This window comes from Podarcis raffonei, chromosome 3 (assembly GCF_027172205.1).
Source record: "Podarcis raffonei isolate rPodRaf1 chromosome 3, rPodRaf1.pri, whole genome shotgun sequence".
Lineage (NCBI taxonomy): Eukaryota > Metazoa > Chordata > Lepidosauria > Squamata > Lacertidae > Podarcis > Podarcis raffonei.
In genome coordinates, this window is record NC_070604.1 from 88,582,912 (window position 1) to 88,603,519 (window position 20,608).

The following is a 20,608-nucleotide window of genomic DNA, read 5'->3' on the forward strand; positions in this document are numbered from 1 at the left end:
GGTTTCAAATGTCGTATATACATCTCCCTTTTCCAATCTTACTGTGTTTTATGTAAATTGCTTAGGGATTTTGCATATTAAGCTGTATATAAATATTATTGGTTATGATGATGGTGGTGCTCCAGCCCACTAGTGCTAGCTGCAGAGGTTGTGTAGACCACCTACCTACCACACTCCGTCTTTGATAGGGTCATTTTAGCAATCCCCATCGAAGTGGTGTCAGGTAAGCACCACGCCTAGAAAGCGAAGGTGACAAAGTCACTATGTGAGGGTTTTATTCTTTTTTAGTTATTTGCATATAACTTGCCATGAAGTCATTTCGTTGTGTGGTCACATGACTGTCATGACAGAGCAGTTATGTTACCATACAATGATATGACTTCATGGTAATGAAGTGAAACAATTGTGGAGGCCAAGACTGTGTAGGAGTGAGAAGAGCTTTTTGCTGACAGCAGCTTCTAATTGTCTATAATTATCCCAGAATGCTGGGATTATTTGGCTCTGTTTCATTTTGGATTCAGGAATCCTTCAATTTCAACAAAGCTCTAGTTCTATACTCATGGCACCCTAAATCATAGGGTGATTTCAGTATATGTTTCAAAAGTGGGCACTGGTGGGTCAACCCCCTTCCCTGGCACTGCAGAAAAAAAGAGGGTGCTGATAAGCCACTGCAGAAAGGAATACAAGTTTAGCTCCAGATCACATTCTGAGGAACCTGTCATTGAGATTGCATCTTCCTGCCTCTACCCTGCCCCCCAAATAAGCATGATTCTCTAGGACAGGAATAGGGAACCTGTGGCCCACAGATATTGCTGGATTCCAACTCCCATCAGCCCCAGACACCATGGCTGTTGGACAAGGATGTTGGAAGCTAGAGGGCCACAGGTCACATGACATGGTAGAGCGCTTCAGTTTTTTTAAATAAAATATTTATTAAAGTTTTACAAATAACAGAGGTTTGCAGAATAAAAAGAAAGCATAAAAAGCATAAAAAAGAAAGAAATAAGAAAAAATACAAAAAATACAAAAATACATAAAAAAGAAAAAAGAAAGAAAATACAATATACAAAAAGCGAATAGGTAAGAAAAAATTAAAAACAAATCCATTTTTTGATATCTTTAAGCTCATTTGCTTGTTTCCTTGACCTCCTCGCACCTCCCCTTTTTGTATTCCCATTTACATAATCAATTCAGCAAATCCTTACCCTCTTTCATTTATCTTAACTCTATATCTTAACATTATAGCTATATATTTTCATCCATTATCTATCCATTTTTGCATATTCTTATTAACTTTGTTGCTAATGCCACTTATTTTCAATCCAGCATCATTTTAACATTCATTAATTTTACAATATTTCTGCAAATAGTCTTTAAATTTCTTCCAATCTTCTTCCACCAACTCTTCTCCCTGGTCTCGGATTCTGCCAGTCATTTCTGCCAATTCCATATAGTCCATCACCTTCATCTGCCACTCTTCCAGGATGGGTAAATCTTGTGTCTTCCAATACTTTGCAATAAGTATTCTTGCTGCTGTTGTTGCATACATAAAGAAAGTTCTATCCTTCTTTGGCACCAATTGGCCGACTATGCCCAGGAGAAAGGCCTCTGGTTTCTTCAGGAAGGTATATTTAAATACCTTTTTCATTTCATTATAGATCATCTCCCAGAAAGCCTTAATCTTTGGGCACGTCCACCAAAGGTGAAAGAATGTACCTTCATTTTCTTTACATTTCCAACATTTATTATCGGGCAGATGATATATTTTTGCAAGCTTGACTGGTGTCATGTACCACCTGTATATCATTTTCATAATATTCTCTCTTAAGGCATTACATGCCGTAAATTTCATACCAGTGGTCCACAACTGTTCCCAGTCAGCAAACATAATGTTATGTCCAACATCCTGTGCCCATTTAATCATAGCAGATTTAACCGTTTCATCCTGCGTATTCCATTTTAACAGCAAGTTATACATTCTTGAAAGTATCTTAGTTTTGGGATCTAACAGTTCTGTTTCCAATTTTGATTTTTCCACCTGGAAGCCAATTTTTTTGTCCAAATTATAGGCCTCTCTTATTTGATAATAATGAAGCTAGTCTCGCACTTTATCTTTTAATTTCTCAAAACTCTGCAATTTCAATTTGTCTCCTTCTTGCTCCAAAATTTCCCAATATTTCGGCCACTTGGCCTCCAATATAGAGCGCTTCAGTTTTGTTTTGTTTCTGGCTTTGTGGAAGGGATGCCGGAACAAACATTATTTCCTTGTTTTCTATCAGTTGCTCTCCCTTAGAAGAGGAGGAGGCTTGCTCCGTTTAACTGAGCGAATTTGACTTTAGCATGAATCAGTGTATGTATCTCCCTGGAGTTAAATCCAGTTCCCTGTGCCAGCTGCAGAGTGTATAAGAGTCACATTGCTTCATCAACTGACCACCCTGAAGATTTGACATGTGTTGGCATGGCATGAATTGCAAACACAAAGTGACACAGAAGGGCTTGTGGAGAAGCGGGGAGTGGGGCAAAGAGGCTCTCCAAGAAAATTGAGATTTTATCTGATTTGTGCTGAACACTGCATGAAAGACTTCGCTGTTTGTAAGATGTTATTATAAGTGCCTTGGAAGGACGGAGCATGGCTGTTTCTTCAAGCTCGCCTTAGCTTTCATCACAGTATATTCATTCAAAATGGACCCAAAGTGAAAAACAAGATGTGCTAAGCAGATTTACTCAGAAATGAGTTGCATTGAATTCAACAGGGCTTCCATTCCTTTGTGATTTTCTTTTAACCTAATAACCACTCTTAGGATTGCAGCTTTAGTTAGGGCCAAACCAAATGATGCTTTAGCTCTGTATCTGTGCTCCTAAGCACATGGTTCTTCTTCTTGTTGTTTTAAAAAGTCAGCTTACCCTAAATGGTCAGAGGGTGATGCTGCCTGGCCCTGTCCTCTTCACAATCCAGCTCTTAGCATTGGTGCTGGGGTGAAAGGCTTGGCCCACATGGCTTGGCCTGTGGAGTCGCACACTAGCCAGGACTCCACATTGGCCAATTGCAGGCAGGCTACTGTGCAGGCCCTCCCCAGGGGCGAAGCCAACTGCGCCTGTGGGTCCATGCTTGGGGTCCACTGTGCCTGTGGGTCCACCTGGGTCCATGCTTGGGGAATAAATTGAGGTCTGCCCAGGCCTCCTCACTAAATTCATCACCAGATCTCCTTCCCTCAGATATTGACTGTTTGTGCATGCATGACCTTTCTATAGACTTCATTGGCTGCCATATTCTGAGCCGGGCAGTAATTTTCCCACTTGGCAAATTGGCTCTGGCCCTGTGATTTTTGCCTACCTCATTGCAAGCTAGGTTCCCGATCCAATTTGGGATCCTAGTTATAGGAGGTTAGGGGATTTTCCCTACTGTGGTCCTAATCTGTGTTGGTGGTCCCATACTGGTGTTTGCAAAGGGGTGAAAGCTCCCAAGTAAAGTGCATGGGAGTCTCCCCCTTATCTAAATTGCTTATTCTGGAGGCACAAACTGAATCAGGACCTTGGGCGGTGGGGTAGAAGGAGATTAAGATTCCCACACTGGAATTCTGACCCATATCAGCCACCCCACTGTGTCCATTTGGTTAAAAGCAACAACTTTGCACTTAAAGACACAGACTTCTTTGGTCCTTAGGCAGAAGCTCATTTTTACCCAGCTTTGTTTCTGGAGAAGACTTTGCTTTCTTGGTGAGCTTCCCAGCAGCATCTCCAGTTTAGTTTGGCAAAAAACTCTTGGGGATGAATCCTGAGTTGCTCAGTAGCCTCAGATTTCTCTGAACTTTCGTCCAGTGCTGGATTTGTCACTGTTTCTTTGCCTCTTCCAAACAGATGCAGACCTTGTATGCATTTGATGAAGAAGAAACGGAAATGAGGAATAAAATAGTTGAAGACTTGAAGACAGCTCTGAGGACTCAGCCCATGAGGTAATTATCCATCCTCTCTCCCCACACCGCACACTTCTTGGGCCATGAGCTGAGATCAGCTAACATGGAGAAGTATAGTGTTTTGACTGTTCTCTTAATTTGGTTCTCTAAAATCACAGAGGGAGTGTAGTTGTCATGACTGTGGAGAAAAGTTCTTTTCTCTCTGAGGTTAACCAGTATGGAACTGTTGAAGGGATGGGGGAAGCTCAGGGAATCTACACGGCTGCATTCAAACCTGCCAACTTTCCTCTGGATCTAAAATACGGCAGTGATTCTTAAACCACATGTCGTCATCATAAGCTTCTTCCTTTTTGAACCTGCTAGATCTTCCATGTCAACCTTCCCTCTGAACCATCGGATGTGCAATTTGTGGCCCAAGGTCACAATGATCTTGATGGAAAAGTGTTCCACTAAAAAATGCAAGCAATTATCACATATTATATACATTATTCCAGTATAATATTATACACAGATAAATTCCATGTTTCCGAAAGACACCAGCACAGGAACAGATACATAAAACAATGCACATGACTGTCAAAATACTTCGGTGTTTATACTCATAAAATGATGATAAACCTAATGAAATGAATGAACTCATGCTACTTGTGCCTATTAACTTTAGTGGGTCTCCTTTGAGCATGACAAACATTGGATGCAGCCTTTTATATACATTTTTTGGTGTATAATTTTGCATCTTATTAACTGTGATTGTTTTTTTAACCCAACAAATGCATGAGGGGCTTGGGTATAAATGAGCACTTGATGCAAGAGGCATTCTGATGTGAGCAAAACTTGATAATGTGGCAACTACCAAATTCCTTATATATTAAAATGGTTTATTCCTCCATCCTATTCCTTCGGATAACCTGCTCTGCCTCTTCTCCCCTTACTTCATACATATTCCTTTTCTTCGTATTGCTTAATCTCCAATTCAAGACACCTGGGCCAACAGCAGTCATGGACTAAGTTTCTCCCTGTCTAGAATTACCAGCAAAACATTATATTCTTTTATACATATATTTGCAATTCATATTGCATTCTTGGCAGTTATTCTAAATGGTGAACATGCTCCCTTTTTTGGCCATTAACAGGTGAGCTCACTGTCTTCCCTGATCAACTGCAGACTTCATTCGTATTTGATAGGATTGTAAAGTGATAAAGGAACAGTCTAATCCAGAGGTTTACTAAATTAATGGGCGTAAAATATAATACAATCTGTTTGCAATCTTTTTAGGCTGCAGTAACTAATGAAGTGCTGTTAAAATCAGCTTAGCAACAACCTGGAAGCTATCCCAATTGTCTGGTATAAGAAAGGAAAAAATGGTAATTAGGGGTATAACCATGTTTGCTGAGATGGAAGGAGCATAATATTATTTATGTAAGGAAAACAGTTGTAAAAAAAAGTGGACAGGCAGAATCTACATCGCAGGATAACAACAATAACAACAACAACAACAATTTACTTATACCCTGCCCATCTGACTAGGTTTCCCTAGCCACTCTGGACAGCTCCCAACAGAAAATTAAAAGCTCAATAAAACGTCAAACATTAAAAACTTCCCTAAACAGGGCTGCCTTCAAATATCTTTTAAAAGTAAGATAGTTGCTTATTTCCTTGACATCTGGTGGGAGGGCGTTCCACCGGGCGGGTGCCACTATCGAGAAGGCCCTCTGCCTGGTTCCCTGTAACCTCACTTCTCTCAGGGAGGGAGCATAGAAAGAAGCCATTGGTCTATCTAGCTCAGTATTCTCTCCCCTGATTGGCAGCAGCTCTCCAAGGTTCCATACAGGAGACAATTCCAGCCCTGCCTGAAGATGGTGGGGATTGAATTTGGGACCTTCAAGATGCTACAGCACTACCCTTGTTGCTTGTTATTATTTAATATTAATAAGATTTTTCATTTGTAGCTAATGGCGCCTAATGGCCATTAGTCAGCTGCTGCTTTTCGCATCATGCTCAAAAGAGAAGAAAAATGTTCTCACTTGGTTGTTATAGTAAGTATGGGGTCATCTCACCTCCACAGCCTCCATTCACCATGCTATTCTATCACTCCCGGAAAGTCTATTTTTTTTAGAGACAGGCTTCTCTTTGTGAAATCTGTGGGAGTGGGGTATGGGAATTCTCCACTCAAGGACAGCTCCCCCCCCCCAAGCATTACATTGGCTGGCTACTCCCGACAGCAGGCATTTATTTCCTCTGTTTATAACAGCCCTAATGAGTGTCAGCACCAGCACCCACAAACTGTCACATAAAGTCTTTGCTCTTAAATCGCTGGCTACAACCCGAAGTACTTCTCCCCCCACTTCTCCTTCGTAGCTATAGCCAAGCTAAATTTTGAGTTAAGTCCCCACGTCTCAACTAATTTCCAGTGACTCAATGTGTAAGTTGCCAAGTGGGCTGTGTGCCAGTGACTGATGAGTGAGCCAGTTCCCTCTTTAATGGGAAGGCTGCAGTGGAGGGACCCGTGGCTGCATCAGATCCCATTCGTGAGCCGCTTCGTGCAGAGGCCATCAAAATACTAGGCTTGGAATTGAAGAAGAAAGCTTGCTGTTTGGGGTCCCTTCAGCACTTCCTTGTTAGTAGCACTGTATACTTAGAAGCTGCTGATGGAATCTGGGGTACCAACAGCAGTGTCTAGATCAGGGTGGGGGGAGACTGGGATCTTCCAGACATTGTCATCAGCCCCAGACAGCAATGGCTATTGGTCAGGAGTGATGGAAGCTGAGCCATCTGAAAGATCACAGGTTTCCCATCCCTGACCCCAATGCTCATTTTCTAATCATGCCTGTTTCATTGGTGGCTAAGCTTTGCACATCATGTTCATCTCTAAATCCTTGCAATAAATTGCCAACTTTGGGTAGAGTTTATATGGCCTGCTGACTTGATTAGAATTTGGATTGTGCATCTTCTGCCAAAGAAGGCCAACCTTTGTACTGAGGAAATCTGAATTGTGTGCTTGGAATAATTGCAGCAAATCAAGCACATCTGCAGAATCTATTTTGCTTCCAAGATCTTTTGGGATTGTGGGAGCAAAAGTTAAGATGACTGGAAAGAGCATGGGATGTGTGCATCAGTGGACGGGTTGAGGTTCAAAGCCCTGGAGAAATTGTGGGGGGTGATGGGAACCCTGTGGAGTTTAGTATTTCATACAGGATGCTAAAACCCTTAAGCAGTCTCTCCTCTCTGCATTTTGAGTTTTCACCCAATGTTCCCAAACTGTTCTCTACATCCAGCTGATTCTTGATTTTGTTTTGAGTGGCTTCATAAAGGGCTGTTTTCTGGAGGGAAATCTCTAATTGAGATGAATCTTGGCTACACACATGGCTGAGGTTTAGTGACAAAGGAATGAATGGACCAGGCTGCATCATATTTATTTGATGGGGGTGTTCCCTCCCCACCTACTGAATCCCTATATTCTTTTTAAGAAACAGACCTGGCAGTTAAAGAGATGCCATGTTCATGGTACAGCCTGGTTCAGTTTGCTACTTTTTCTTTACACTGAGAACCATAGTTCCATTCTGGACTAAGATTTCTCTCTGAACGGTGAACAGGCCCTTTGGGATGTAAGTGTCATAACAGAACCAACTTTTGAGAGCAGCAGCTGAATGCATCCCTCAATTAGGGGAAAAAACCTATAGTACAACATAAGACACTATGTGTGCTTCAGCTTTAAGGCACAGTAACAGATTGGCCCAATTACCACATTGCTTAGGGACAAACCCACAATAAAATGAAGGAAACGATTGGAAGGAAGTGAAATTTTCCCTGTGAGTTGCCGCCATAAACAACGGGGGTTATAAAAAAATATCAGGCTAGAAGCATATGGGAAAGCTGTACTGTTGCTCCTGTTAGTCATCAATAGATCTTGGAGAGGCAGAGTAAAGCGAAAAAGAAAATTAAAAAAAGCTCTGGTTGGGAACAGGCAGGACCTTGAGGGATTGCAACGGAGCTTTCGTAAAGAAAATGGAAAGGTGTCAAGAAAGCGAGTTTCCCCACCTGTTGCCAAGAAATATTTCCACCCTCTTTTTATTTTTAAGGACAGAGGAGTGCATCCTTTATTTTGGCCGAGTTTTGCCTTGTCACACTTCTGATAACCTCTGCTCTATCTGGTAGATTAAGCCTATTCTGTTGCCAAATTCAGGAAGGGCAGAGATCCAGGATTTGTTAGTGGTCTTGCCTTCTCATGTAAAGTATCTTTGCTTCAGCTAGCTTGGGAAACTTCGCTTTGCCTGCGGGTAGGGCGGGAATATCCTGCCTTCCACACAGCCTCGTCCTTTACTAGCAGTGCAACTTCTCACATGGAGGCTGTGGCAGGCTTTAGGTACCACTTCCGCCAGCTAGTTTTGCAGTGTGTACAGGGAAGTGGTGGCCTGTCTTTTCCCCAGAACAGGTCAGATTTAGAACAATTCACCCTAGTGCAGCTTTAAGGAGCAGATTACCTAGTAAACCCTGCTTCTAGGTGGGATCTCTTGTAACTGAATACTCCTTCATACCAAACATTTCCATGTTCTGTGCATGTAGAAAGCCAGGATATTAGGGAGAAGGTAGGACTAGAACCCCCTTTTCCGGCTTTCTAGTTTTTTTATGTGTGGAGTTTATTGTTTCTATTATTGAGGAACATTCAGTTATGGAAGTCCCACCTACACTCTGAAGAGGTATAACCACCAAACCCTTTTATACCACCAATCCGATGGCAATATACAGTATGTGAGAGCTAGTCTTAAGTTTACTATGCAGTGGACCAAGTGGCAGCGCAAAACTGGAGTGTCTTTCTAAAAATAAATTTATTTATTTGGTTTTTCAGATTAAAATTTTACAGTCACATATCCAACATACAACATCAAAACAAAATTCCAAAGAATCTCCTGGACTTCCCTCCTCCCCTTTGTGGGTCCTATTGTTAATCATTTCCTCCTGCATCTTTTATAATAATCCATATCTTTTACCTCTCCATTGTGTCCAAACTTCACCATTAAACCACAAGTATTATTCCAATACTACTAACAATTTTAACTGTTTGCAATGGGTTTTTTAGGATAAATTATAATTTCCCCCTATTCCTTATTTAAATTTCGGTATTCCTGATTTCTGATTCTTCTGGTCATTTTAGCCATTTCAACATAATCCATCAACTTGATCTGCTATTCTTCTCTGCAAAACTGGGGTGCCAGGCAGATGTATTGGCTTTGCTTTACACTAGCCTTCTGCAGCCTGATACCCTCCAGATATTTTCAATGACAAAACTCCTCTCATCCTCCAGCCAACACGGCCCAGAGGTCAGGAATTACAGGAGTTATAGTCCAAAATATCTGGAGAGCACGAGGTTGGAAAAGGCTGCTCTGTGCCACAGTTAGGTCCATGGGCCATCTCTTCTTGCTCAGGCATGCTATAAACTCCTTGTGACACCCATGCCACAAATTGACCACACCCTGTTTAGGTCATAGAGAATAGTTACAACATGTAGAAAGGTTCGTGCCATACACTGCATATATTGAACCTTAAAAACCAGGGCAGAAGCACAAATTCATTTAAAGGCCCAGGTGATTACCAGCATTACAGTGCAAATGTGAAGATGCTGTTTAAATGAATGAACTGCGCATCGTACACCAAACAACTTCTGCCTTTTCTGGAGAAGACAAATGCAAGACTAGAAATGTTCCACTCATTGCTTAAATCAGCTGAGGCTGGAAGTGAGTCCTGTTATTCTCAACAGATGATCACATCACTGCCATTTAACACATTTCTGTGTAACTATTTGTGGTACTTGTGTTTACTCTCAAGGCTTGCCTGCATGGACCAATTTTTAAAGGTCAGGCTTAAAGAGGCACCAGACCTCATACTGAACGTATTTTGGTTTTGCCTGGTTTCTGGACAAAACCAACTGGATGAAGTTACTAAAGGGGTAGATCATAAGACAGTCATCCAATCTGGCCCAAGTTCTACACAGACTCTCAAATGTCCTTGTTGGAGTGAAGAGAGCATACCCCAGATCCCATATTACTGGTGTATATTTTGTTTATATATATTATGGGAGCAAAAGCAAAGCTTATAAATAGTGTATATGTAATATGTTAAGGAGGCAATCCAAAACAATAGGATGTTTTGGAGTTGTGTGATCTACTGCTGCCAAGTCTCAAAACTGCAAATATGTGAATTAGATACACTGCAACCCTATACAAGATGCAACCACTGTGCCAGAAGCACTGAAAATGTGTCGGCTCCGTCCTTGGCTTGAATGGCTTCATACTGCTGATTTCCATTTCAAAGGCACTTATCAATGAGTTATAATCATTTCTCTCTCTCTCTCTCTCAGAATTGAGCTATTTGTTTTATTCATTACACAGCTAAAGCTATAAAGCAGGGATTGGGAACCTGTGGCTTTCCAGATGTTTTTGGATGTAGCCAGCATGGCCAGTGGTTGGGGTTGATGGGAATTGTACTCCAACCACATCTGGACATCTAGAGATTCTCTGTTGCTTATCAAAAAATGTCCACCTCTCAATTCGTAAGGGGTTTGTCCTCACTTGTTGCCAAGCACAAAGTAGTTCTTAAGCCATTCAAACCTAACCATGGACATTTTGCTTGATTGCAATGTTTGCAGTAATGAATAACACATACATCTTGCAATCCTCTGCAGCAAGCCTAGAATTAGGCTATGCAAACAGCATGTGGTAAAATTCTTCCTGGACTGCACATCACCTCAAACTGGAGATGGGAAAACGCATGAATGAATGCTTTCCCAGATAAAACAATGTGCATAGAAATTAGATGGGGAGGAAAATATTCTAGCTTAATTATTCTTCTCTGAGTTTTTCCACAAGTAGCTCTCTCCCCTCCCTCCCCCTGCATGCAGGGGAATGTCCAGATACAGGACTTTGCTCAGCTGCTATCAAGACCCTAACATGGTGCGGTAAAGAGGCAATTTTACTATTTGATGTGACCTGGCCCTAATGTGCAAACACTTTATTTCATTCTTTATACTGCTGATGAAAAGATTGTGAGGATCCTCAGGTTACACTTGTATATATGTGGTTTTTTTCAGAGTGACGTGATAAATTAGTTGTTCAGTTCTCTATTCCTACACACAGGGCCTTGATATTATTTCCCTCTTGTTGCCTCCATTCAGGTTTGTGACGAGATTTATTGAGTTGGATGGCCTGACCTGCTTGCTGAACTTCCTGAAGAGCATGGACTATGAGACATCTGAGAGCCGCATACACACATCCGTTATAGGGTGCATCAAGGCTCTGATGAACAACTCCCAGGGACGGGCACACGTCCTGGCCCATCCAGAAAGCATCAATATAATCTCTCAGAGTTTACGGACTGAGAACATAAAAACCAAGATTGCTGTGCTGGAGATCCTCGGGGCGGTTTGCTTAGTGCCTGGAGGTCACAAGAAGGTTCTGCAGGCCATGCTTCACTACCAGGTTTATGCAGCAGAGAGGACAAGATTCCAGGTAAATCTAGCATTTGGAGCAAACCATTGCAGATGCTATGTTACGTTTAGAGTGGGCTCTTGATTATTTTAATGTTTATAAAGCAGAATCAGACAGAATCGGAAGACAGAAAGCTCCACGGGAGCTTCCCCACCACAACATCACTAACTGAAATAGATACCAAGGTACTTTAGCTGTACTCATGGCCCTTCTTTGTGTACTATGCTCTTGATATAATTTTTTTCACTTAGGATTAATGTTTTAAAATCCCACAACATGGCTACAAGCCACACAATGTGTATAACATATAGTTAAGCACTGAAAAAGGAAGTGCCAACATGGTTGCATTCATTGATTCAGGAGGCTAGTCACGATGGCTATGCCCAGATGGGTTTTAACATAGATCTCTATGTGATGTGCATCAGCTGTTTTGCACATTTGGATTGTCCCTGAAGATTCTTCTTCATTCTTGCCATGCAGGCAAGATTACAGCTTGACTCCTGACCTGACCATTGCAAAGATTTACTGGAACGTCAGTTCTATCACAGTGTGGAATCGTGAAGCTAAATCAAGTTAAGGAACATGCTTCATCTCCTCCCCTCCCCCTATTCTGTGTAAACAGGGATGCTTATGTAGCAAATATACTGCAGTATTGCTATGTAAATAGATGTAGAAACAGGGATGCAGTTTAGTCTAGTGATTGCTTTTTGTTTTTATAAATATATTTACCTGTGCACGCACACTTGAAATACCCCATGAATAAGAGAGTTTGGTTTTGGCTATGGTTTATAAGCAGTACTCAAAACTTATTTTAAGGATTGCTGTTTTGTGAGTTGGGCATTAGAAGCTCAGTGGCTCAATGCCTGTGATGTTTGAAGGCAGTTGTCTCTCTGTGTGTATGTGTGTGTGTGTGTGTGTGTGTGTGTGTGTGTGTGTGTGTGTAAGAGAGAGAGAGAGAGAGAGAGAGAGAGAATATAATTTACTGCCTGGTAACTAATCTGAGGAAGCCTTTCTGTAACTTGTCTCTGTTTACATTGGAGGTGGCTCAGGCTGACCTTGTGTGCTTGACAGGGATTTTTGGTCTGCATGGCCCTGACAACATTCAATCAGAGTTTAATCCTTTGTCCCAACTTGACCGGGTTGCTATGCCAAATAAACCCATATGCTCTTGTGAGCCTAACCTCACTCACATCTCTTCTCTCTCTGTGTTGTTGTATTTTTAAAGAGACTAAAACCATCTGAAAGTAATGGGGAAGGAAAGCCATTTCTTACCCAGTACAGAGAGTAGCCTGACTCTCTGTACAGAGTACAGCTGGTCCTTTGATAAGTTGATGTTAATAGCTTGCAGAAGTTTTTATGAGCCTCCAGAGAGCCAACTCACTATCTCATCCATGAATGTGTGGAATGCACAAATAATTACCCGTCAAATATTTTTGGATGGGGAAAAGAAATTAAAGATGAATGTTCTCCTCTTTGTTTTCTTAAGAGCAATGAGGACGTGCTCCTGTTTGTGTGGTTTTTTTCCTTCCTCTGATGCTTGCGTCATGCCAAAATGGTCTTTTCTGCAATGTTCCTTCCTAGAGGCCAAAGTTAAACTCAGGCAAGGTAGCTTTGAATGCCTTCAACTCATCTTTCTCCCTTTGAATATTGGCATCAGAAGTGCTGGTGTCAGCTATATTAGATGCAATAATTCGAATCTTGAATATTCAGTCAAGGGATGAATTCTATCATTTTGGACTATTTCTATCATTTTGAATGCTTGTGTAGGTCTAAAGCAAGGATGGTGAACCTGTGGCTCTCCAGTTGTTGTTGGTCTACAACTCCCATTATCCCTGACCATTGACCAATGCTGACTGGTGCTGATGGGAGCTGGAGTCCCACTTCTTCTAGAGAGCCACTGGTTCCCCATCCCTGGTCTAAAGTCTAACAGTTGTAGCAAAGAGAACCTTTTATTACAAGCACAATGAGGGGATAATGTTATGTCCTCCTCTGCTCAGAATGTTTTTGAGGTAAGGATTCATCCGCTGTCCATGGTGTCATTCTGTTTCCTGCTGACCATATCTGTTGACTCCGTGTGATCTTGATGCTCATATTAAAAGAAGTCAAGAACAGGAGATTGTCATGTAGCTTCATAGCATCTTAGGTTTGATGCTTTTACTGTTGTTGCTGTTCAAAAGTATCTGCTTCCCTGCTCCTGGTGCTGGGTGCAATAAACCAAAAGCCTCAGCTTGTCCTGTTTTCTAAACTTCAGCAGGTGAGTCATTTTTCTCCAAAAAACAACACCCCATGAATTGTAGCCAAACCCAGGTTTGGACAACATAACAAGGCAAGGCTTGTGGTTGTTGCTTCCAGCACAGCATAGCTAGGAGAAGAGAAGGAATGAAGCAGGAACCCTGCTCACTTGTGTTAAACCACAGCCCATGTTTAACTATGGTTTAACATGACATGCGAACTCAGCCTCTGAGTAGAACATCCACTAAAACAAGTTAAAGCATTTTAAACAGAAACAAAAAGAGCAAAGTAACCAGAGCAATTAAAACATCAGTAACATAATTGAACATCATTAAAGGCCAGAGAAATTAATGATATTTTTTAAAACCATTTTTAAAAGCCTAAAATGTGTAGGATGGGCCTAATTCAACTTCTTTTGGGAAGGAATTCCACAACTTGGAACATTAGTTAAGTCATGGCCCTATGACTGTTTTGCTCTCTACTTTTCCTGTCTCTCTGTGATTCTGCAAGTATTCACATTATGTGTGTTCAGAAGTTATTTTCATATTCCCACTTGTTCCTTCTGCCTTCATCTTTTTTTTAAAAAAATAAAGAGAGCACCTGTGTTTCTGTTAATGTTGTAGTGATGAGTTAATTTAAGGCCTCATCTGTCTAGAAGGAGAGGAAAAAACCTCAAGTCCTTCCGATAATGTCAGAGGTGCAAGAGAGAAGCTCTGAGCTCTCCTCTCCTCACTCACATAATTTCAGAGTGGCAGATGTCGTTTGCGTTTGCATATGCTGAAAACTTCTGCTGAGTCCAAAGGAATAGGATTGACAATCTCTCCCACCCCCTGCCCACCCCTGTCTGTTTCTGCAGCTTGCTGAATTGGTTGCTTTTATTTGACTTGCAGTGTTTGAAGTGCTTACTCCTTTTAAAATAAAATAAATAAAAAAGAATGATGACAACTTGAAGAAATGGTCCTGGCAAATGGGAAAATATTGAATTTGGTTGAAGACCAAAATAGCTTAGGTCAGAGACAGGTTCAGATGGCGGGGAACACAAAGCTGAGTCTTGTTCTTGATTTGCCCACCAAGGAATAGAGAAGTAACATTCACAGTTTGTAGAACAGGCTTAGAGATGAAAACCTAGAGCAGGGTGGAGGTGAAATGGACTGTGTTTCAGCTGAAGCTAGTGCATTAGTGTCCCAGAACAACTCAAAGCTGTTTAATAATATTAAGTCTTAAAAGACACCAGTCCAGACCTAAATTAACTTTCCCCACTGGCTTCATATGGGGGCATCATCTATCATTCATGTCTTCCAGTAGCCACTCTTAGGGATACTTCTGAAATCCACTGTCTCCAGGTTTCTTCTTGGATTTTTTGAATTCTAAATAGGGATTTGGGTGATGGTAGCATAATTAGTTTGGCTCACATTTTATTGCAGTCCCACCTAATTATCACTTCCCAGACCAATGTGTGAATTGAAATGCAGTTAGAATCATAGAATCATAGAGTTGGAAGAGACCACAAGGGCCATCGAGTCCAACCCCCTGCCAAGCAAGAAACACCATCAGAGCACTCCTGACATATGGTTGTCAACCCTCTGCTTAAAGACCTCCAAAGAAGGAGACTCCACCACACTCCTTGGCAGCAAATTCCACTGTCGAACAGCTCTTACTGTCAGGAAGTTCTTCCTAATGTTTAGGTGGAATCTTCTTTCTTGTAGTTTGGATCCATTGCTCTGTGTCCGCTTCTCTGGAGCAGCAGAAAACAACCTTTCTCCCTCCTCTATGTGACATCCTTTTATATATTTGAACATGGCTATCATATCAACCCTTAACCTCCTCTTCTCCAGGCTAAACATGCCCAGCTCCCTTAGCCGTTCCTCATAAGGCATCGTTTCCAGGCCTTTGACCATTTTGGTTGCCCTCCTCTGGACACGTTCCAGTTTGTCAGTGACCTTCTTGAACTGTGGTGCCCAGAACTGGACACAGTACTCCAGGTGAGGTCTGACCAGAGCAGAATACAGTGGCACTATTACTTCCCTTGATCTAGATGCTATACTCCTATTGATGCAGCCCAGAATTGCATTGGCCTTTTTAGCTGCCGCGTCACACTGTTGGCTCATGTCAAGTTTGTGGTCAACCAAGACTCCTAGATCCTTTTCACATGTACTGCTCTCAAGCCAGGTGTCACCCATCTTGTATTTGTGCCTCTCATTTTTTTTGCCCAAGTGCAATACTTTACATTTCTCCCTGTTAAAATTCATCTTGTTTGTTTTGGCCCAGTTTTCTAATCTGTCAAGGTCGTTTTGAAGTGTGATCCTGTCCTCTGGGGTGTTAGCCACCCCTCCCAGTTATCCTTCAAAATTCACGCTTCTCCAAATTTTGCAATTGCAGGGCACCAACATTTGCAAAATATCTATATAAGGGGAAATTGTGTGCAAAAGTGTGTGTGTTAGTAAAGATATGCAGACAAATACTTTGTTAGGTGATTCCCCCCCTCCCCCCCCGAAAAATAGAAGCAGAGTGCTAGATAGAGTCTCCAGAGGTAAAACATGCTCCTTTGAGAATCCTATTATGGAAGCATGTGAACTCAAATTTATTTTAGGGCCCTGGCTTTCTGCTGCCCCCCCCCCATGCTCTCATAACCATTGGCTGCCTTGTCCCAACTTCCAAGTTTCATGCGTGACAGAAAAGCAACTATGGATCAGTGTCAATCCTGTCCAGTAGCAAGGGGTGAAAAAACTTATTAAGCAGGAAGGAAAAATCCTTACTCAGCATATCTGGTCTTTGTCGTCAAATTAGCTGACTCTATGCTAAAAGCAATTTGATTTAGTGCTTCTGTGCAGCCGGTTGATCTTTGAAGGGTGCACACTGTGAATCTATAACAGTCTTCTGAAAGTAATGAAGGGTGAAAGTGCATGTAGAGAGGTACGGGGCTGTACTTTCAGCATCTCCATGCATGTGTGAGAAGGACTTGCCCAATGCACAAGTTCCAGTGTGTGTATAGGGAATCCATGTGATTGGGACACCCACACAATCAAGTTTCCTGGTCACATGGAGCCTCCTACTCGTGGGCAAGAGGTCATGTGTTGGGATTTCTTCTCATACAACTATACATAAGATGCAGGTGTGTGTGTGTGTGTGTGAGAGAGAGAGAGAGAGAGAGAGAGAGATGTGATATTCTGCTGAGCTACAGCCCATATCCTATCAAACATCCTGCTTTAAAAAATATTGGATTCTGTATCATTAATTACACATTAGCTATGAAGAGCAACTCTAGAAAATGGTCAAGCAGACAAATCTATAATGTTAGCAACAAGACGTCTGCAATGGTTGCTGCATAGCCTCTTGGTCTCAACTGTTCACTGTTACTAAGTCACTCCAGTGAGGAGGAGGAGGAGGAACTGGCCTTAAGAATAGCATCTGCATAAACCAGCACTAATCCAATAGAAAGCAGTGATTTCTGTAGGTATGGTACTCCCAGTGGCGTAGCGTGGGTTGTCAGCACCCGGGGCAAGGCAAGTAATTTGCACCCCCTAACCCATGGATTTGCGCCCCCTAACCCGTGGATTTGCGCCCCCTAACCCTAACCCCCAGATGTTGCGCCCGGCCCCCCTGCACCCCCCACGCTACGCCACTGGGTACTCCACCACTAGGAGCAATAATAAAAGCAGATAACTTTCACAATGCAAAATTTCACAGTACTTAAGACCTTATTTTCTTTGGTAGTTTTGTCTCATGTTTCTGTCTTTCATGAAGTGAGGCATGAAGATCATGTACCGAAGACTGCTCCAATGTATAAATATTAGTGCAATTAATGAACTGAATAATTTTAGTTGGTTTTATCTTTCTTGGCATTGATTTATAATTTGTATATTAATCCTAAGAGAGATCCATGGCAGCTTTACTTGCTGATCTCTATTTAGCTTTTTATTTTCCCACCCATTATCAACAGTTGGAAAAACCACTATGGCCCCATGTGTACTGTGCATTTAAAAAGTATCATACCACTTCAAACAATCATGGTTTCCTTCAAAGAATCATGGGACCTCTATTTCATCAAGTGTACTGAGGAGATAATTCCCAGAGTTCCTTGGGAAGAGGACCTAACTGTTAAACCACTTTGAAAATTTTAGCTCTTTGAAGGGAATGGGGCATTGTGTCCTTGATCTGTTACATTTAAATGTAGTTCTATATTATCGATAATTTTGTAAACAAAAAGTTGCCACATTGTTAGAAGAGACCTGTGCCAGGTCAAATTTGTCCCACAGGCCAGACGTTCCCCATCCCTTTTTAAAATTGTGGTGTTTCAAAGTTCTTGTTTTCATGTTTTGTTATAATTTGGTTTATTGTTTTATAAGCCATCATGGGAATCCAACTGATGGCTTTAATATTCCAACCTTCAACAAGCAAATAATGTGAAGCAGAAAATATGTTTTTGAACCATTTTAGGTTATCAAGCAGAAATGTTTGTCTTGCATTCACAAGCTTCTCTCATAGCCTCTCTTCGCTCTCTTCTAAGCATTTCAACAATAACTTGCGCTCTGTGTGTTTCTGGGCAGGAGCTATAATGAAATTCAGCATTACAGCGGTAGTGTGCATTACTTTCTTCCTGCTCTTCATTTGCAGTCATTACTCAATGAGCTCGACCGGAGCCTGGGGCGATATCGAGATGAAGTGAATCTCAAAACTGCCATCATGTCCTTTATTAATGCTGTTTTGAATGCAGGTACTGGTGAGGTGAGTCTTTAACAGAGTTTGTTGCATTATGTGGGTTTGGTTTTATTATATGTATATTTTAATATTTGTAAGCCACTTTGAGCATTTCTTTTTAAAAAGTAGGGTATCTATCCCGTAGCTCTGTGGTGAAGCACGGTGGGATAGCTGATAGGAACAACAGGAACTGATGAATAGCAATTATTGGAATCAGCCTGATCCCCTCCCCCTCTTTCCTTTTCCTTCTGTGATGGAACCCCTATTTGGGGACTTCCCTGGCTTTTTTTCTGGCCCACGTAGGACCAGTCTGGATAGTTGGCCTTGGTGAAGATTTGACGTTTTTCTCCTCCCAGTTTTGATTCTGGGCTTCCATTGAAATGAGGCTGCATTTTAAGTTGTATTTTAAACCTGTTTTTAAGTTGTATTTTAATCAATTGTTTACATACCTGGTGTTAGCCGCGCTGAGCCTGATCCTGGCCAGGGAGGGCAGAGTATAAATAAATAAATTATTATTATTATTATTATTATTATTATTATTATTATTATTGCCACATGATATAATATGCAATGAAAAGGACCTGTAGGGCATTGACAGAGCATCTGCTTTGCATGCAGATTGTCCTAGCTTCAATTTCTGGCATCTCTAGGCAGGCCTAGAAATGTTCCATGTCTGAACCCTGGAGAGCTGAGCTAGAAGGACCCAATGTTCTGGTGATGTCAGGCAGCTTCCTATGTTCAGAATATATAAATAAAGTTAGTGCTGGTTTTCTTCCTTCCTTCCTTTTGATGCTGGAAATTGCTAGCCGAAACCCAAATGTAATGAATTGTGCTATGGTTTAATTATATTGTGCCAAAGCAGGGGCAGGCAACCCTTTTCAGCCAAAAGACCACATTCCCACATGGGCAACCTACACATGGGTGGATGTGGCAAAAGTGGGCGTGGCCAGATACACCCCACTCCATCCTGCATCCAGGTATGCAAGTGTTCAAGGACACATTCCAGACAGGTAAAGGCACTACAGCAGGGGTGTTGAGGGATGTGGCCTGGCCAAAGATTGAAGGGCCAGACAGAGAGGCCTGGAGGGCCTTATGCAGCCCTCAGATGTGAGGTTCCCCACCCTGCCCTAAAACATTCTAAATTCTCCTGTCCCCTCACCAGAATGGCATCAGAGTTATACCATTTATACCAGCAATATAAATTATATCAATATCAATATCATAAGCTGCCTACTAGCACAGTATAGCCCCATCCCTCGTCCTGCTTACCTGTATTTCTGCCAGCTGGAGATGCTAGGAAGTGAACCTTAGTGCATGCTTTGCCTCTGAGCTATAGCCTCTGCTTCATCTTATCTGAAGTGATCTAAAGCCCTTGATATCTGATGACTTGATCTATTTTTTCCCTTTCCTTTAGGACAATTTGGAATTTCGATTGCACCTACGATATGAGTTTTTAATGCTGGGCATTCAACCTGTTATTGACAAGCTCAGAGGACATGAAAATGCAACGCTGGATAGGTGAGCCATATATGCTGGGAAGATATGAGGCTGTTGTGTACTCAATATCCAGCGATGGACAAATTCATCTTGGCTTGATTTGGGAAGAGGTTAACAATTCACACATACACACACTGAGCAAATGTATTCAGGTAGATAGCTATGTTGGTCTGACACAGTCAAAATAAATAAAAAATTGTCCAGTTGACGCTTAGAGACCAACTAAGTTTGTTCTGGGTATAAGCTTTCATGTGCATGCGCACTTCTTCAGATACTGAGCAAATGTATATTCCAGTATAGGTAATTTCTGGAGTTTGGGCAACATTACTATTGATAGCAACCCCTTGGATTGCACAAGCAGCAGAGTCAACTCTGAGAGGTTGTATCCATATGTCATAGTGATGGGACAGTCAATTAACATGGATTGAAGCCTCACAGACTCTGTAGTTCAAAGCCTGGAGTCTTAAGTGACTGGATGTGATCCCAATAAACAGATGTCCCATGCACATCTACTGTAAACTCTCTGTGCACATTCACTTTTAAATTATCTGTATGCACACCTTAGTTCATTTCAGGGATGTTGTTTCACTGTAAATGTTGTCTGACTACAATTCCCATCATCCCAACTTGCCATGCTGGCTGAAGCTGATGGGAGTTGTCTGCTCTAACAGCTTCTCGGTAGGTCCCACTCCCAATTCTTATTATGTATTTATCATTTATTTTTGATTTAAAGTTCAACAAGCATTGAAATACTTTATTCTGTCGGAAGCATAACATTGTGAAAG

The 20,608-nt window shown here is 41.7% G+C and overlaps 1 protein-coding gene across 3 annotated transcripts in view; it reads left to right on the forward strand.

Annotated features, from left to right (window-relative positions):
- The window catches only part of DAAM2 (dishevelled associated activator of morphogenesis 2), a 212,608-nt gene that overhangs the window by 130,714 nt on the left and 61,286 nt on the right, over nt 1-20,608 (forward strand). For all 3 annotated transcript variants that reach the window (XM_053382937.1, XM_053382940.1, XM_053382938.1), the window contains 4 exons: nt 3,859-3,953; nt 11,084-11,417; nt 18,243-18,353; nt 19,741-19,844. In XM_053382937.1, coding sequence (XP_053238912.1) covers nt 3,859-3,953; nt 11,084-11,417; nt 18,243-18,353; nt 19,741-19,844 — 644 coding nt within the window. The remainder of the gene's footprint in view (nt 1-3,858; nt 3,954-11,083; nt 11,418-18,242; nt 18,354-19,740; nt 19,845-20,608) is intronic.